The sequence below is a fragment of the Taudactylus pleione genome, unplaced genomic scaffold, assembly GCF_031769625.1.
Source record: "Taudactylus pleione unplaced genomic scaffold, aTauple2 ptg000093l, whole genome shotgun sequence".
Lineage (NCBI taxonomy): Eukaryota > Metazoa > Chordata > Amphibia > Anura > Myobatrachidae > Taudactylus > Taudactylus pleione.
Window position 1 is genome coordinate 1,716,723 of NW_028284495.1, and position 20,504 is coordinate 1,737,226.

The following is a 20,504-nucleotide window of genomic DNA, read 5'->3' on the forward strand; positions in this document are numbered from 1 at the left end:
TAATGCTACTCACTGTAGAGAGGTGGGAAAGAGCAGAATTCACAAAAAAAAAAAAAAAAAAGTTATCCCTCCAAAGTAGAAACAGGTGGGGAAGAGCATAATTTACCAAACTAATAATGCTACCCCACTGCAGGACTCACAGACCCCCTTGCAGACTGGAGCTGGTAGTTTTCTCTCTGTCCACAGTGGAGGAGCGCTGGACCACATGTGTACTGCCTAGTGCTTAAGATGGCGCCGCTGCTAGTGAGCAAAGCGCCCCAATAACGCTGGGCAGTGTAGGGGAGGAGGCGGCGCATAGCTCTCTGGGGGGACCATGGCAGTCACCGGTAAGCTCCGCCCTCTCCCCGAAGTTCCTCTTTTCTCTCTGTCCACAGTGGAGATGTTAAAGAGCTCTTAGAAGGAGAGTATACAGCCCATAAAAAAATGGCACCAGCGCCTCTTCCAATAAAGCAGTGGTGCGGCAGTAGCAGCCCCTTTCAAGCACACAGTACTGGTGCCACTAGAAGCTGACGCCGATGCTTTTCTGATGCAAGCACCAGCTCGGCAGAACTGACAGCCACGTAGAAGCTGGCGCCAGTGCTTCTTATGCAAGCACCGGCGCGGCAGACATACAAGCTCCAGCGGCTCTCAGCAGTAAAAGCCCGGCACGCAGTCTGACAGCTGCGCTTCCAGCGGCTGTATGCAACAGGGGCTATTTAGAGATAGTGCAGTAAGACCGCCTGTCACTGGCCCAGCTGGGAAAGTAACGCCTCTCCTGCTAATCAGGAGAGGTGTGCATACTTACTGGTGCTGCTACGGACAGGGAGGGGGGAGTGGGGGACTCGGGCACGAGCCGGTTTCAACTGCAGCGGGCCCCGCTGAGTGACATTAGGGTGACTGGACACAGGCTGCAGTAGCCGTGACGTACCCTACCTGGCAGCTCCCAGGGTGCAGGCAGACTGTCACAGTCAGCAGTCTGCCTGTCCTCTATGATCTTATAAAATTAAATAGATAAAAGCTGGCGACAGCACCAAGTGCACAGTCTCTCTCGGGGATATTCTAAAAACTGGGGCTGATGGGGCATAGAGGGGACGGAGCCAGTCACACTTTTACATTATTAAAGTGCCAGGCTCTACTCAACTCACGGTCTATACTCCACTGTCAGAAGCTCCAGTGTCTCCTAGTGGATGAATGAGAAAAGTGCTATATAAATAACATTTTATATTATACAGGAGGTTGGGCGCTCCAAATATTCAGACAGTAGGTTGGGTGCCAGAGATAAAATGTACACATAAAAGTCTTCGAATATGAAAGAGCGAAAGAGATCTCTCTATCTCAAAAAGTTTATATATTTAAAATTCAGAGTTTTAATTCAGAGAAGCATTTAGTTAATGAAAATAACTTTGTACAGAAACACAAAATGTTATTTGAGGTGTTTAAAAATATATAGGGACCTGTACTAAGCTCCCTGTTTGTTTTATATGACCCCAATGTGGTGCCGAAATCCAGAGATAAAATAGAATGGAGCTTCAAACACCCATGCTCACACTCAATCATGCCAACCCACACTGTCCCGAACCCAAGCCCATATCAATGTTGGCATTACATACCAATATGCCTGAGAATAGCAACACTGCAGTCACAGCCTACCTTCATCAAGTTTAATCCCTTCATCAAAGCGAGAAAAGAGCCTGTAGCGCTGAGCCCAGTACTTGGCCAGATGTGGCTCTGCTGCAATCTCTGGGGGCAAAGTCTGTGCTTTCTTTTTACTCTTTTTCTTCTTCTTGTTGTTCTCACCAACTTTAAGTTGGATGTCTGTAAGAAAGAGATATTATGTTATGCGGCTTACTCTTAGTCTATTGGGTTATACCTAGCTAATCAGACATTATGTATATTGTATATTCTCATACGAGAAACCTGTGGGTGTGTAGCCCCTGTTCAACTAAACATCCCAACGTCCTCCTCTACCAACCCATAGTAATTTCCCTCTGTGTACATAATATCACCAAGTCATTCACTGCAGTGGAGCGGAGATACCGGTGACTAGGCAGTCTAATTATTGATGACTAAAATAGATAAACAAGAGAAAAAAAAAACCTTTTGGCCACTATATTGTGTAACAATTTAATATGGGTGAAAATAAAAAGTCACTCGCTACCAGTCGAAGAAGCTGACCCTTCTAAATAATTATAAAAAGCACTAGAAGGGGATAGTGGAGCGCTGACTTTGACTGATTAAATAATCACATAAGTTGATAAATATAAATATTAAAACATGTTTAATTCATATACAAAATATAAAACAATAACAGAAAAAAAATACAATAAATCTCAGTCAAAGAATACACCCATAGAATAAAATAAAGACCTAAAAAATACCACCATATATAAAAAAAACTGATGTAAATAAAAATTGTGGTAATAAAATATTTGTCAACCAGGATCAGTATAAAAGTCTGATAAGCACTGTCCAGTTTAGCAGTAACAGGCAGGTAGATTCAGCAGCCAGATAGTTAGTGGGTCTTCAGTTAGCAGCAGAGGTGGTGAATATGGTTAGTAGGATGTCTTAAGTCTCACACTGAATATATATATATATATATATATATATATAAATATATATATATATAGAACCCCAAGTGTTGATCAGACACTTGAGGAATTATCTTAATAAATCGCGGACCTTGTTTCCACCCATTAGCCACAACTGATATGAAGTCTGTTACTGGACAAACAGGAGGTAATACATCTCCAATAACATTTAACTCCAGTTAAAAACTGTATTGCCTCCGCTTGGGAGAAGATTTACTCACTGTGCACAGTGTCTCATGAAAATTGCGCTGACCGCTGGCTTCTAATAAGTCGCGTCTTGGCGCTGCCCAGCGTGGACCTGCAGTCTATGTATGCTGGCCTGGAACTTCACCCCTCGTAGCTGAAAGCGCGTAGTGCAGATTGATGCAGATTACTTCCTGGTTTGATGTCAGGGGGCGTGGCTTAACGCGTTTCTCGGCCGAAGTGCCGTTTCGTCAGAAGCACCTAGCCCTCTTAGGATACCCTCTTTTATTGGGCTGCCAGCCAATCGGCTATTACACACTCTCAAATCTTAATTAGTGCATTAAGAGATCAATTACCTTAATAAAGTACTCAAAACGAGCACCAGTTATGCTCTTAAAATAAGTTTAGCTTAATGTTTATATCTCACAAAGTGCATTTCACTTGGCAGACTTCAGATCAGTTGTGGCTAATAGGTGGAAACAAGGTCCACGATTTATTAAGATAATTCCTCAAGTGTCTGATCAACACTTGGGGTTCCTTATATATATTCAGTGAGAGACTTAAGACATCCTACTAACCATATTCACCACCTCTGCTACTAACTGAAGACCCACTAACTATCTGGCTGCTGAATCTACCTGCCTGTTACTGTCAAACTGGACAGTGCTCATCAGACTTTTATACTGATCCTGGTTGACAAATATTTTATTACCACAAATTTTATTTACATCAGTTTTTTTTATATATGGTGGTATCTTTTAGGTCTTTATTTTATTCTATGGGTGTATTCTTTGACTGAGATTTATTGTATTTTTTTCTGTTATTGTTTTATATTTTGTATATGAATTAAACATGTTTTAATATTTATATTTATCAACTTATGTGATTATTTAAGCAAGTCAGCGCTCCACTATCCCCTTCTAGTGTGTTTTAGAATTATTGATGAATTTGGCTGCTGGAAATCATAGGATTGGATAACATACTTGTATAATAATCAGATTTTTCTGAACTATGGGCCTGATTCAGCTTCGGGAATAGAGTGAGAATTTGCACTTAACTGTGTACCTGGACAAACCATATTGCAATGCAAGGGGTGTAAATACATACTTTTTTTTTTGCATGTAGTGTAAATACTGGCTGCTTTTGCATGTAGCCCACAAATACTGCACAGCGTTATTATTGCTCTATAATTTAGAGGTCAGTTTGGACACCCCCTTCCCAAATCTAAATCTCTGCACATTTTAAATCTGTCCCACCTGCAGTGCAGCATGGTTTCACCAAGATGATCTCACTATTCCCAAAGCTGAATCAGGCCCTATATTTGGAGGATAATTGATTAAGCAAATACTTGACTACCTGCTACCTGTAATAAACTGAATACATATATCTGACCAGTGGTGAAAGAAACACTTGTTAATACACATTTTGTATTTTCTTTCACATCTATTCTAAAATAAATTTTATTTGAACATATTTCACCTTATTTGAGAATCCTTGAACTATTCATATTAATGTATATTAATAAAGGTTTATAAAATGTGAACGATATCTACAGATGTATCCTCAATATGCAATGCAGCACAAGACATCTGGCGCGAGAGAGCCGCTAGGTCCCATGCAGATCAGCTTGCGCAGGGCGTCTTATTCACCCGAAAATGCCTCTTAGGCCAATGCAATGCGACTAAGCCTGCACTGATTAAATTGATATGCAACACTTGTATATCTGTGTAGGAAGCACAACGGACCTTGGCGTGGAAAAAAGCCATGGCTGTTGCATCTCAGCACTTCAGACACACAGATCTACAAGTGTAGCATATCAAATTACCCAGTGCAGTCACATCACATTGTATGAGAACACATCTGTACTTTGTAATATTTAAAAGTGTAATTCATGGTCTCATAAGTGCAGCACACTCTTGTTCTTCCTTCCTTTTTTGCAAATAGATCCTCCCAAGCCAGAAGCCATACTATAAAAGCTTGAGACTAATATAAAAACATAATAATAATGGAGAAATGTTATTTGGTTAAAAAAAAAATATATATATATATATATATATATATATATATATATATATATATATACACACACATATATATATATATATATATATATATATATATATATATATATATATATATATACACACACACACACACATTATATATATATATATATATATATATATATATATACACACACACATATATATATATATATGTACACACACACACACACACACAGTTTTTATTCTCCTCTGCTTCACCCTGTAGATAGTCTGGAATTTCCAGAGACACAAGTTGCCTTGATGAGAACTTAGTGTTATGCCTTGGTTGTTGTTCTGTGGTGATTGCATCTACTGAACACCAGATGGCATTAGAGGGCACTGTACAGTTTGTCACTTTGCTTTGACTGGTGCTGTCTGGCAGGTCAGGTAGTGGTTCGATATGAATATGGTCTTGTAATTCAGACGGCCCATTGATATCATGATTACATGGTCCTTCAGAAGCTTGGCCAGCATCAGATTGCTGGTGTCCATCAGCAGTGTCTTTAACATCAGGACAGTCTTGACCTTCAGAATCAGAGCTGCTGAATGAATCCACAACTTCTGGCAACCGAACCTTTCCATCTATGGACTCATCCACTGATCCGCTAACACCTTTCAAAAAGGTTTGGACCTAGCAGAAAATGACAAGAAAACCATAACTAAATAACAGCTATATAGTCTGCCTTGTTATACTCCATCGTAAACCACAGGCATTAAAACGAAGGTGGCATTATAGAATACATTGTAATGTACTTTTCTACATTAAAAAAAGCAAAACAAAACACTTGGTGGTAAGTGATAGGTAACAACACACGTGTACTATTACAATCGACACTGAATAACTGTTCACAGGTGAATTCTAATTATCTTTAAATTATTCCTTGCAGCTCTGTGTAATATATGTATTATATTATATATCTGATGTCTTACTGACAGGAAAGTTTTTTTTATCACATATGAAATATTAGAATACATTTGTTCAGTTACAGAATTCATCAAGCACTAGGTCAGTTGGTTGTACTCCAGCTCAGCAGTGCTTACATATCAGGTATTTGTTCTGGTTGCACCCAATTACAGCCCGGAACATAAGGAAGATCAGCTCCTCACTTATTGATTTCACTAGATGGTCTCTAAAGATATCAGTTGAGATTTGTATTTACACAGTGTGGTAGCTGCTCTAAAAAAGGTATCAGCTATGACTTGAATACTAACAGATGTGAAAATAAGGCCCGATTTAGAGACGCACGCATATGCTAATGGTTGCACACTGCTGCCTTCTCATACGTAAAACGTTGCTTATTTGCGTAAATATAGGTAACATTGACGCACATCGAGCAGCCATCTTGCTCTTGCAGCAAATCTGACCTGCCGCAGCCTTGGGAGCTCTTCTGACACGTAAAGCTGCGTAGACAATCGCAGTGGCTACTTTATGCACGCTCATGAAACGGCGTTCAAATGGACAGACACGCCTGCGTTTCTCAGACCACCCCTCGTCTCCGCCCCCAAACACAGACAACCAGTCACTCACTGTGATGGAATCCTCTGCGCGTCCTTAGTCGCAATGCAATTGCTGAGCACGCGCAAGTGCGGCTTCTATGCGTGAGCGATGGCAAACAATCGTTCTGTGCTTAATCGCCTTTGCGCCCAGTTCTGAATCAGGCCCGTAGTTGCTATATTAAGATCAGCGCAATAACTTGCCGATACTTCACTGTCTCACGAGTTATGGTTGCCCACCATGGTCTCAGAGAGACGACAGCTGCATTGTCATCTCAGCAGTGCCACAGACTACCTGAAAGGGTGACTTGAGCCTGTGTCACCACAGAGGATTTGTCGGAGGTGCCGTTATGAAGTGATCTCCGCGCAATTTGTTCCCACTGTGCTTTTTTTTTTTAATTGTTTTTATTTATTAAAAAAAAAAAAAAAAAAGAAAAAATACATCCATAGTTGCAAATTCACATTATAAAGGCCCAAGTGACATAGAAGACTAGCCCAAAAGACAAAGAAACAGAAATAAGGTAAAGTAAAAGACTGAGTGCAACACAAATACCTTATACAAGAAAAAAAAAAAAAAAAAGTCAGCACAAGAATGAAAACTAATTAGCAAAACAATGCCCCATTCTAACAGAGTATCATGGGGAGGATGATGGAGGGGAGGACTAGCATTGCACAGGACGGTTGGCAAACCTAGACGGCTGCCATCTATGCCAAATGCAGTCAAATTTGGATTCAGTGTTTCGAGAAATAGATAAATATTTAGTATTTAAAGTAAGGACGACATTAACCAGGGAGATCCAAGCTGTGGATCAGGATCTGGAGGTTGCTAACCATGAGCGAGCTACACAAACCTTAGCCAACGTGCACAGGTCAATAACATACTGTCTAGTGTATTGATCTGCAGCATCTATAGCCAAGGCCCCAAGAGAGAACACTACAGGGAAATGGGCATTACCATAAGAGACGCCACGAGAGTTCCAACACTTAGGACACTCGTCAGTAGCCTGTCCTTCAAATTTTAGTAACCATACAGGGGTGAGATGCAGGAGAAACAGTTGTACTTGTTGAAATCTAATGGAAGTGGGCATCCTCGCATAATGGTCCCACACCTGACTCTAAACTTAACTGGAGGTGCGATAAATCTGTTAAGAGTGGTGACCAGACAAAAAGGAGTTGTAAGGGAACCAATAGAGGAGAAAACGGTTTCAGTGGGAAATCCAGTATATGGGGAGGGGTCAGGCATGATAAACTTGCAAATACCTATAAAACTGCGTGGAGGGAAGTTAATATTTCTTGCGAAGCTGAGTAAAGGATTTCACTATGTGGTTATCATACAGTTGTCCCAGTGTAGTTATATCAGTGGTCACCCCCCACACCCTTGACTGTAGAGTTGGAGACTTAGAATTTCTTAAAGATTGTTGACATCTATACACTAAAAATGCAGTAACTTATGGGCGAGTAGCCAGATTTTAATTGCCTGCAGAACCAAGGAGGGTCCCTACAGATGCTTTATACCACTGAGCAAAGCTTGCTGGGGTGTATGCCCGGGAGCTACCTGAGCAACTAACAAAGCATGTAAAGCGTTGAGAGTCATCCTGCAGCCAAAGTCGCAAATGTGACAACTGAGCAGACTGATTATAAAATGAGGCAATGCCAAGCCTCCATCTGACCTAGTAAGCACATAGAGCTGAATACGGGGACAACGGTCCATCCAGAACAGAGAGGGCATCAGGCTATCTAATCTCCAAAATATAGAGAATGGAAGGAAAACGGGGGGAGGGGGGGGATTACTGAAAAACATATAGAAGTTTGGGTTGCACCATCATTTTGGCCGAACTAACACTGCCAGTAACAGGAATATTTCACCAAGGATCCGTTTTATCTCTAGGATAAGCGAGCTGTGGTTGTGCATACAAGACAATATAGAGTCATGTGGGAAATAAGTAATCCAAATACCAAGATATTTGAAGCTGTTAACCCACCGAAGGGGAAGGGACATTGATATATATTCTGGCCTTAATTCTTATATACTTCCTCTAAGAGGTTTCTGTCCTGTTTCTCCACCAAACTCATCTATTAACTGGAGGACAGCATAACGAACACCACATAATCAGATAAGAAGAGTAAAAGATTATCAGCCTATAGAGCCACAGTGTCTACCACCCAACTTAAGTCCTCCACTACCAGGATGGGTACACAAAACACAAGCCAGGGGCTCAATAGAGAGTGCAAGAAGAGCCAATTATGAACTTGTGTCAGGACGTGCCTGTCTCTGGTTTCTGACCCCAAGGCTGGAGGCGTTATTAATACATTACTTCTTAAAAAGAGCTTTAGTTCTGCTTTTATTACCATAATCTCAGTTCTTTGGTTTCCAAATTATCTGACCTGGGTTTAAACAGGTACATTTGTAATTGGGTTTTAGATTTTCTGATAAATAGGCCTCAAGTTGTTAGGAAATTTCCCTTTTGGGGGAAATGACATTAAGAACAGGTGGCCCCGCAGGGTTTGCCTCCTTAGGCCCCTTATTTACCAATGATTGCGTATCATCTTCACTAATCTGTTACGTTTGCTAAATATGAGGATGAGATTACCATTGTTAGAATGATAGGCAATGGGAATGAGGGTGCTTCTAGAAACAAGGTAGTGAACTTCAGAGTAGTAGAAATAATTACTTACTTTTAAATGCTTCTAAAACAATAGTGTTAGTAGATGGGAAACGGTATGAAATACCGGATGGCTGAATAGCCGCCAGTTCTCATAACGACACCAGAAGCCCAAAGGGAGGACATCCCAACACCGGCTGATAAGTACTCTAATCCTCCACTCACCCCTCCCCCCCCTTAACCCTCACTTAGGGGTGTCATACCCTAACCCCAAATCCCCCCGGGGGTGCCTATACCTAACCCCCCTTCCCACACTAAAACCTAGCCCTCCCGGGGGGGGGGGGGAGGGTCCTAGCCCCCCCTTCCCCTAGCGTAACCCTAAACCTCCCCGGGGGGTGCCTAACCCTAAGTGTGTATAAACCTAACCCTCCTCGGCTTATCTCGTTTCGGATGCCGGGAGTTGGGGCTAAAGAGAGGTGTCGGCATTTTGATGACTATATTTAGTCTCGGGTCGGCCTTCCGCCGCTGGGATTCTGACGGCCGGCATTCTGGGCAGCGGTAATTTAACCGCATCCCAGTAGATGATTTCAGAAAGCAAGTAAACTGCCCAAGCTGCTGTAGTTTTAGATGGTGGACTATTGAGGTGGTGGAATCCGTAAAAATTTTTTGAGGATCCAGTTAAGGAGTGATCATGGCCGGTAAATACTATGTTTTTATTTCCTCTGCTTTGAGACAGTTAAGGGTGGCTTGTGGGGTTAGAGGGTCAGCGTTGTCTTTTGATTATTTTAGTGCCCAACTCCTAATGCCACACACTCTAATCCACATGCAAGTAATGCAGTGTCCCCCAGATGGATGCAACAGGAAGAAACTTTTACATTATTACCATTGTATTGTTGAGTGTGTCTAAACTTATGCCATCACTTTATGGTATGGCAATTGTACTGCTGCCGAGCGAGGTGCTCTAGAACGTTTGGTAAGACCATCGGGAAAAGTGATTGGTGCAAAGTCGCCATGCATTCATTTTAAAGAGGACATGGGAGATTTTATCTGATCGGAGTGATCTAAATTACAGGTTGTTTAATAAATTGCCATCAAAGAGAACAATGCTGACTCGTACAAAGTTTACACAAGATTTGTGTTTCCCCAACAGCTGTAGGTATGTTACATTGTCACGCTGCACTGATCAGAGTTCTTTTATGTGAGAAGGAATATTGCTTGTATCCTGTTGTTGGGGTGACTTATACGGATATCTCATTGACACTTTATGGACATTATACAAAACAATACAATGAAGCTTGTACTCTATTGTATTGTACAGATATGAAATAGCATCAGTGGTGGATATGTAACAGAATTTTACTTCAAAAAATAGATCTTCAGAAGTCAGCGCAGTAGAAGAATTTGTTTACTTTAATTGCAAGTTAGCATTTTGTGTAGGGAAAAAGACTTCTATTTGTTAATGTACCTCTATTAAGAGGAAAAAATATAATAACAGCGATGATAAGTCAGAAACATAATGGAGGGGAATGAATTTGTACCTTGCTTAACATTTTACTTTTTTTGGGTTTCACTTCTGACTCCTCTGAGAAAAAGATGTGTCTGTTCCTCATTTTTACCGGCCTGTGCATGTCCAGGAAGAGAGAGCGCTCTTTCACGCCTTTCTCCAGGTAGCGCAGCGTCCGATGTCTGAAATGAGAGATTCCCCCATACCTATACAGGTGACAGTGGCCAAAATAGGAGATAAACATACTGTATGTTAGTGATGCCATGATTAGCTGGAAGGTGATCAAGCAGCCATATAGTTACAGATAAATAGAATCATTAAAAATTAATTCAAGCGATTATCCCTTATTTTTCACACTCCAAATCAAAGGATATCCCAGTAGAAATAATTAAAATGTAGCTGTACATTACAGCAGAGATCACACATAATAAAAAGGTAGGTTTCTAAATAATTAAATATAATAATCTTTGCCTGTCCAGATCAACCCATTTTTTAACCCTTTTATAACTGAAGGCAATTTATGCCTTTGTGACCAGATAACATTTCCAATGTGTCAGTTAAAACTAGGGGTGAGCGGGTTCAGTTCTAAAAACCGAATCTTATTGGCTATCCAAAACCCATGACAGCTGATAGCCAATAAGATTCGTTTTTTAAATCCGAACGGAATCGAGTAAAACCGAACCCGCTCACCCCTAGTTAAAATCAGGAATCCTGAAAAAAAATAAAAAAAATTAAAAAATTTGCCATGGTAAACGCCATTATTTTATCGTGACCAACCCTTATTGTATGTTCAAGTAAATCAACAGAGCATTTGTGTATACATGCTTATACACTCATGGGTAAATGCGAAGATCACGACCACAATAGCAGTAGTATAGAACGAGATTTTACTAGAGCTGTGGCCATGACATGCAGTATACGGGATGATACGCAATGCTGCTCATGCCCAGTGGCAGAAGCTTCTCCTTCCAAGCCGAGAACAGAGAACGGCCGACAGCAAGAATGCACAGGCGTCTTCCTATGAGGTAGGAGAATGTGTGCACAGAAACAGTGAACGCAAATACGCGCTATAGCGCATATTTAACCCACAACTGAGGACCGGGGACTCACTTTTTCACAATGGGCGAGTCCCCGCGGAGACGTTCCGCTGCCGGCCAATCCCCTGGCTTCTAGTTACATGATTGATGTCTCCCCTGGCGCGGCTGAATCGGGTTGGTGTGGCACAGAGTGACAGATGCACCACTGGCTCACAGTTATCTGGCCAGAATTACAGTGCAGACACGAAGCCCCGTCCACTCTCCGCTGCCTGCCAACGTGGTGATGGCCATTTAGTCTCAGTTTATGAATAACCAGCCGGGCGCCTGATGTGAATGTGGAAGTAGAGTACCACAGCGCACCTGGCCCCAGAAGTCCCCAGCTTTCTGCATCTAATCACCACCTCCCATCCAACTCTGATACCCGGTGGAACCTAGCTCCCCTCCACCTCATCCTGTCAGCGGTTCCTCTTCCCCCCTAATACCCGGTAGCACCCAGCCCCTTCTCCTGTCCCTGCCTACCCCCACACCTCCTCCTGTCTGCAGCTCCTCTCCACCTCCAGTGGCACCCAGACCCTTTTTCCTGGGTAGTGTCTAGATGACCTTCACCGAACGGACCCGACATCAGATACTATCCTCATGGGCATAGAGGGTGAATAGTAACATGTGGCGAGCCACCGAGCCTGAAGAGAACCAACAAGGGTACAAATCTCTACTATTGGTGGCCAGATACTCCAGCTGAGACAACATATCAGCACTGTGAGGGTACAGAACCGCACTGCCTCCCTCACTCCACGTCCTTAGGATGAAGGAGAAATAGAATCAACCCTTTCTCCTGTCCCTGCCTACCCCTCCACCTCTAAAACCCGATGGCAATCAGCCTCACCTCCTTTACCTGCCTACCCCTCCTGTCCCCAGCTCCCTGCCTCCTTCTCCTGTACATGGCTCTCCTCCACATCTAATACCTGGCACCCAGCCCCTTCTCCTGTCCCCAGCTCCCCTCCACCTATAATCTCTTACTCACCGAATCCTCCTGTCACAATCTCCCCACCTCCTACTCCCGTCCCCGGCTCCCCACCTCCTACTCCCGTCCCCGGCTCCCCACCTCCACCTCCTACTCCTGCACCCGGCTCCCCACCTCCTACTCCTGCACCCGGCTCCCCACCTCCTACGCCTGCACCCGGCTCCCCACCTCCTACGCCTGCACCCGGCTCCCCACCTCCTACGCCTGCACTCGGCTCCCCACCTCCTACGCCTGCACCCGGCTCCCCACCTCCTGCACCCCGCTCCCCACCTCCTGCACCCCGCTCCCCACCTCCTACTCCTGCACCCCGCTCCCCACCTCCTACTCCTGCACCCGGCTCCCCACCTCCTACGCCTGCACCCGGCTCCCCACCTCCTACGCCTGCACCCGGCTCCCCACCTCCTACTCCTGCACCCGGCTCCCCACCTCCTACTCCTGCACCCGGCTCCCCACCTCCTGCACCCCGCTCCCCACCTCCTACTCCTGCACCCTGCTCTCCATCTCCTACACCTGTGCACAGCTAGATGCAGATACACCACTAAACACACTCCTCACTGTCCCTCTGCAAACTCCAACCAACAAAACCCTCAAAGGTCAGGATTTTTGTGGCGTTTTTATATGCTTGGGCAGTGTGTACATGAAGTGACTGCTTCAACCAATCAGAACCTGTTTCTAGGATGATGAATGCATTCTTGTGCATGTTTTATAAACACATCCATTCTAAAACTCGCACAAAACACGTTTGCATTCACCATCGAAAAACACGATTTTGCAAAACTCGCTTGTTTATGGGAACCTGTTCAAGTTTAATCTCACCCAAACACGAGGCATGATTTACAGACCTCCTTAGTATCACAAGTGAAATAATTAGAACCACCAGTGGATCTTTTAAAATGAGTCAGTCTTTAATGAATACACCTGTTCACCAACTAGAAGATTTGGATAACATTTACCAGAAGGGAGTGAGGACGGAGGGGCTGATCCAGCAATGGACGGAATTGCAATGTCGCACACCAGCAACATTGCAATTCCGTCCTACTAAAACTCAAAAGAGACGCCACCTGTCAGTATCTGTGATCCCATCGCTGCGACTGAGGTCGCAGCCTGGGATCACCATCGCAACCATTGGTCAATCAGGCAGAAACTTGGGGGAGGGGGGGAGGGGGTTGGGCTGCGTGCGATATCGCAGTACCCGTTCTGCACATGTTCCTCTATAATGGGGAATCTGCATGAGTATCTCCATCTGCGTTCTCTGCTGAATCAGCCCCTGAGCTTGAAAACGACTTCTATAGACCAGCTATTGTACTAAATATTAATACTCATTATCTACACATTATCCAGTGTATAAGGAGACCAATGGATGTCCAGGGCCAGGGATAGGTTTTCTGCAGCTCCCACAGACCCCAATGCTCCACAGTGCTGGGAATGATGCCCACATCAGGAAAACAAAACATTCAGCTCAGACATACGGTATATTAATATGTTTTTTATACTGTGCCACAATTTGTTGCTTCCTTTGCTGAGAAACATGCATATAATTTCCGTGTAGCTTTGAAAATCTGTGACTAGAAAAAAATCTTTGTATACATGGTTATAATACGATCAATTATCATTTAATCTGATTGTTTGTGTGTTCTGGATTTTCCTCTGGGGATTTGATTAAATATTGCAGATTAAGAGATATATATGTAGAAACTGCATGAATTTCCCAAGAGCAACGATAAATGTGAACAAAGACATTTTGAGGAATGTTTCAGTGGATCTCCTGCAAGTGGAGAAAATTGTGTTTACATAAACTGATAGGTGCTGGTTAAGCCATTTTTTTCTTTTAATGAACATTAATAAAAGTTACTTTTAAATAGTTAGATATTAAATTGTTATAGGAGTGTGCCCCATACATAGAGTCTCTCTGTGATCTAAAGAAGAAGAAAGCAGTTAGGACTGAGACTGACATTGTTATATGAACCATGCAGGTTCCTTACTTCTGTCCTGTGCCATGTTTAAGTCCCAAGAAAGTGGAGGCTTCAGCAAGCACCTCACATGGGTTCTCCTCTGCGTCCATTTCATGACTTTAAAAATAGAAAGAAACACAGGTTATGCTTTCGACTGTAATTACGGTCTATGGCTAATGCACAAACTATCCACTGGGTGAAACATTTATTGTACAAGAAATTGTATGGAAAAGTATTTACACCATCATCATCTGTCTGGGCTCAGTGACTGCGCTCTGTAGCTGGCTATGGGATATGCAACTGAGAAAACAGACTTGGGACATGCAAACCTTGTTTGCACCAAGGAAGAGACTACAGCAACTTTAGTTATTCTTACAAGCAAATTTCCGTACAAGGTGGCAGCTGGGGACTTGCTTGTGCGCAACCACAATGGACGTCACAATGCAGAGTCTCCATGACATAAAATTGGAGCAGGCGTGTTTCCTATAATTAGTTATCAACTTAAAAATGGAGGCTGATCGGAAGCACTGAAGCTACCAGACACCAAAGTGGTCTATATACTGTACTAAATAAAACACTACATATTTGCATTAGTACATAGACACAATGTTCCTCTCTTCGTGCAGCTTGCCGGTAGGAGTGCCTATAGGAGGAGCCACACTGCCCATACATAGCATTGAGATAAATCATTACAATGGAGCATACGGTTCTGCTTTGGTCCAATAATGGGGACTCCGACTACATAATTAAATATTAACATACATAGAGATCACAAACTGTAGACCATGCACAGCTACCATTAAGTTGGCCACAACTGGTTGAATCATGACGCTCTGTCTAGATGCCAAAATTACAGAATCACTCTTCAATTTGCCAACATGCATTTGGCCAAACTATACCAGCCCACAGATGGTCTAATTCAGTGGTTCCTAAACATTTTTCTGCCATGACACACTGAAGAGTGACATCCACATACATGACACAAAGTTTAAAGATATAAAAAGTAATGTAAATGAATCTTCCATCTCTCATCATAAACTTACTGCTCCATGCTCATCCCTGTCTGTCTGCCCTTCCCCTTTAGAATATAAGGTCTCACAGGCAGGGCCCTGTTTCCTAATGTGCTTTTCCTTCCCTCACTCATATCATCATCATTTCCTCCCCACTGCCTACAATGGCACCAATCCCTTTGGTTCTGCCTCCCTGCTGCTTATTTTTTGGGCATTATGGCTGCTGATAAAGAAGGGACAAGGTTTATAAACGTATATAACATGTTCTGCAAAGTACTGTACTGTTTCTGTACGGCACTGCAGACCTCTTGTGGCACCATGTAAATAAGAGATAATTATTGTACACAAAGAACACACTCCCTGCAGTTCTTTACATACCAGACACCCCTCACCCTCCATTCCTTTTAACCATTGTAGTTTACTTACTTTAGGGCTCCTTTCCTCTTCATTCCTCCATAGTCTCCTGCCCTACTGAGGGCCTGATTCGGTCACAGCTGTCCGATGGTTGCTTTACCTGCATGTGCCGGAGTGGCAGTGCATATGTGCAGCGGCCCTGGACAGTGTGGCGGAAGCCGCAGCCTTAGTGACAGAATGCAGGTGTTTGGGGGCAGGAAGGGCGTGTTTCAGAACACGTCGCCTCTGTAACTGGGGCATGCTGAAGCACTTGCCTCTAACTGGTAAGGATGGACATCGGAAGCCCATCATCATATGATGGGAGTGCTTCCACCATTGAATCTTTAGATGCGATGGTAACTAACCATCGCATCAAAAGCATTTAATGGTGAAAACTAATCATATGAATAATAAAGGGGCGGGGTTAGGGGAGGGGCTCAGACACAAAGTAAAAAAAAAAAACCCAGGCAAGGCACAGGCAGAGCTGATTAGGATGAGGAGGAGAATGGGAAACACTGCCATGCTGCTGCTGTGGGCACTTAAAGCAACAATAAAGTGAAGTGTAAAAAACATTATTAAATATACTTATAACACACAGAAAACAAACCTCTTACAGCACCAGCAAAGAAATCACTTTCCATCTTTGCTGTGAAAACGTTTTTAGCTGTACCTCTGTGTGTGTGTCTATGAGCGACTGCTGCTGCTGGGCCAGGGCTGCACACTGATTGGCATTCACTGTCTCAGAGAGCCAATCAGAGCTAGCAGAGAGGGGAGGGAGGGCCAGGTCTGAGACAGTGAGAGACAGCAGCATGAGCCAGGAAGGTAATCAGAGGCAGGAGACACAGCAGACAGGGGAGGCAGAGCTTTTAGTTTTTAAAGAAAAGAAGCCACCATCGCAACACCATTGAATGATTACCATGCGATGGCAGCAAACATCGGAATGCTGCCATCGAATGGTAAAAACACCAACATCGGAAGAAAAACATCGATGGTCGGCAAACATCGACAATTGATGTCCATCCCTAGTAACTGGGGCGTGCTGAAGCAGTGACTTCTTCATCGGAAGCAGCTTCACTGGCGACGCCTGCTGACAAACTTAGGGTTGTGCAGATGTCAGATGGTCCATTGATTTGATGCAGAGTCTTCGGATGCAGGCAGCGGATCTGAGAAGCCTGCAGTGGCCTCCTGCTGCTTCTCAGATCTGCTACTACCGAAGACTCAGCACCGACACCACCTGCATCCACCCCTGAATCAGGCCCAGAGTATGAGGCTGCCTGCTCCCAGTTCCACTACATGACAGACATGATGCTAAGTCGCCAACACTGCTGCGGCTGCCTGTCTGCTCCCGCCTCCTCTCTGATACGGCAGGAAGCCAGGGGACTGACTGGAATTTGTTTTGACAATCCCACGCAGTACCCAGTGGAGCGTAGGCGGAGCATGAAAGTACACTCCTACCCTTAAGCTGGCCACACACTAGACCAACTTACATCCAACCAGCCAACTTGTTGATTGGTTGGAATGAAAATCTGGTAAGGAATGAAAGCAAATGACAATCAGCAATTTGCTCCCAAACGCCAGAAAATTAACATAAACTGTTTGAACAAATTGTTTAGATCACACATTTAACAAACTTGTCTGACGACCATTTTCATCTGTTTTCTGGCATTTAGGAGCAAATTGCTGATCATCATTTACTCCCATACGTTACCAGATTTTCATTCCAACCAATCAACTAGTTGGCTGGTTGGATGTAAGTTGGTCTAGTGTGTGGCCAGCTTTACTCTACTGATTGGCATCGTGGAGCAGGTGGAGAACGGAAAAGCACTCTCTCCTCACCTGCTCTGCTGGAGCACATCACAGCTTTTTTTGGGACCCCACTGTCATTGTGCATGACACAGCAGGGACCAACTCGAGACACACTAAAAAGCTGTTTGAGAAGGACAGGTCTAAATATAAAGGGTGAAAGAGGGCCCTGCGTTTCATCTTACCTCCTCTTGATTTTTACTTGTATGCAATCCGGGGGTTCATCCTCATCATCACCCTCATTATTGAGGCTTGTATTTTGGCCACTTTGTAAGTTTTTCCATGAACACAGCTGTGGCACTTAAAAATAAAAAAATAAGATAAGCGACAACATTTCACTTGTATATTCTCTACACTTTAGGAATGAATAGGTTGTAGCTTCTAACAATGTTTAAAGCACAATCGCCTGAAATACACAATTTGCCTTATATATATCAGAACTATTAGTACTACACAGAGAGAGAGATATATATATATATATATATATATATATATACACATATACACACTACATACACACACACATATACAGTCAGGTCCATAAATATTGGGACATTAACAGAATTTTCATATTTTGGCCTCTATTCACCACCACAATGGCTTTGAAATGAAACAAACAAGATGTGCTTTAACTGCAGACTTTCAGATTTAATTTGAGGGTAATCACATCCAAATCAGGTGAACGGTGTAGGAATTACAACGGTTTCAATATGTGCCTCCCACTTTTTAAGGGGCCAAAAGTAATGGGACTATCAACTCAAAAGCTATTTCATGGACAGGTGTGGGCTATTCCCTCGTTATTTTATTATCAATTAAGCAGGTAAAAGGTCTGGAGTGGATTCTAGGTGTGACATTTGGATCTCATATTGAGAGTCGACAGCAACTGATTCCAAAGAGCTGTCACTATCAGTGAAGCAAGCCCCAAGAGGGGCTTTTTAGCGCGACTGCAGCAAAGAAGTATAAGGACGCGTCTGCGCCTAGGCAGAACTGGTCACTTGGTCTAATAAACAGATGGGTGACCAAATGAGAAGAACCTGGTCAGATTTTCCTGACTGATCCAGATTGCTTGGTGTGTCCATTCATGCAGTGTTTTCTAGCCAATTTGGTGTAAAATGCCAGAATGGACAGCCAAAATTCTTTATGGGTAACACTAATGGATAGTTTTTCTGACTAGGACACTACAGATAGCAGAGAAGAAGAATAGCTAGAGCTCAGGACTGTGTTCTGCCATGGTCATTTTGCATATAGCACATATGTAGAAAGTACTATCAAAAAGGTTTATGAGGGGTGTCAGCATATATGCTTGAAATAAATGCCTCGAGCCTGAAAACTGTATGAAAACATAGGTCATATAAAACATAAGCAAAGCTTCCAATCCACTTAAGGACCATTAGCTGACGGCACCCATCCTTGTGGTCAGTTTTACTGATGATGCAGAAGTACCCAGTATAAATATAAACTAACCACCCATCCCTGGCAGAGCAGGTAGGGGAGAGTGCAAACAGTCTCCTGGGGCTACTCCTGCACTGGAAGCAGGAGATTCGTATATGGAATGCACAGTGTAGAATATTTATCATGTGGCAGATCTCAAATGGAGCAGATAATACGAAATATAAACCTGTTTCTATGGGAATTTTTAAAAACAGCATTTATTATTAACGTTTGAAATCCAGCCGGCAAAAACCAGCGAAAATCTTCGTAAATAAATCCCATGGTCTTATTTCTAAAGACTGATAGTATGGCTCTCTTACACTAAACAGAAGAAAGTTTGCAGGATACATATTACTGGCTAACGCAATATATTTAATTTTAACTAAAATCTTTCTAAACTTTCAGTCAAGAATGATACAATATAGAATATGAAAGGCCGAAAATACATAAGAAAACACATCTAACTGACACACCAGTGTCCTCACCAGGCTGTTTTTTGCTGGTGCACCACCCGACAAGAAACAGCCTACCACCCGGCACTTTGGGAGCCCACAATTGGGGACAGTATCTGGGAGCTGTATAAAAAGGATAAGATCCTACAGACTTTGCAGCTTTTTCATAATCAGACGACTGGGCCTCTAATAAGAAGAGGATAATTAATATATACAATGTTATTTCAAGTTTAAATCAATATAAGATGAGGGTCTAAAACATTTTATTATTGCTATTATTAAGGCCCCCACCCGGCTACTTCTTGATGCCACCTGGCTGGAAAAATTTTCTGGGGAGAACACTGCACATGTGTATGGACACTTCAGTTAGCACAAATATTGATCAGCAGATCTGTCAAAAGATTGACATGTGAAGTATAGATGGCAATATTCCACATTGGATGTATTGTGCCCAGCTACCAAGCCAGACACAAAAGCCACATTTTAGCCAGGGTCACATAACATTGATAAAGTCTCTATTACTGCACTAAGACATTATTTGTAAGATACAAAGCAGTTAATATATTTTTAAAAGAAGCTATTACAGCTCCTGGCTGAAGAAGCCCAATCCTGGTTTCCCCTGCATGTCCCTGTCCTAATCTCCGTGGGGTGATATTATACGGATGCCATTACAGGATTTCCATTGTGTAATGTAATGTACAAAGGACTGGAGCTTCTACATTAGCTGTACAAAGCATTTAGTCATAGTCAGCTGAGCACTGCAGGTGTGTATGGCTGCTAACAATAAGGATTGTTCACTGCACTAAATGTTTAGTAACATATGTTGGCAGGGGAGCTTGAGGAAACCTACGACCATGGAGGGCAGACTGATACCATGGACCAATCTTGTACATAGTTGAGGCCCCTTTTTAAAACCAAAATGATGCAGAAGTGCAGTTCTACTAGTGAATTTTTCTGGAAAGCTTAAGTACTATGCAAAGGAAAGAGGGGGGGAGAGGTTATGAAATAG

The 20,504-nt window shown here is 43.0% G+C and overlaps 1 protein-coding gene across 6 annotated transcripts in view; it reads right to left on the bottom strand.

The window, feature by feature from the left end:
• TGS1 (trimethylguanosine synthase 1) overlaps positions 1-20,504 on the bottom strand; it is a 119,739-nt gene that overhangs the window by 74,192 nt on the left and 25,043 nt on the right. For 4 of the 6 annotated variants that reach the window (XM_088469528.1, XM_088469531.1, XM_088469530.1 and 1 more), the window contains 5 exons: positions 17,798-17,912; positions 14,437-14,523; positions 10,431-10,602; positions 4,991-5,426; positions 1,630-1,794 (listed from right to left, as the gene is read on the bottom strand). In XM_088469528.1, the coding sequence (XP_088325654.1) occupies positions 1,630-1,794; positions 4,991-5,426; positions 10,431-10,602; positions 14,437-14,523; positions 17,798-17,912 (975 nt within the window). The remainder of the gene's footprint in view (positions 1-1,629; positions 1,795-4,990; positions 5,427-10,430; positions 10,603-14,436; positions 14,524-17,797; positions 17,913-20,504) is intronic. The other 2 variants (XM_088469534.1, XM_088469529.1) reach the window with 2 other exon arrangements.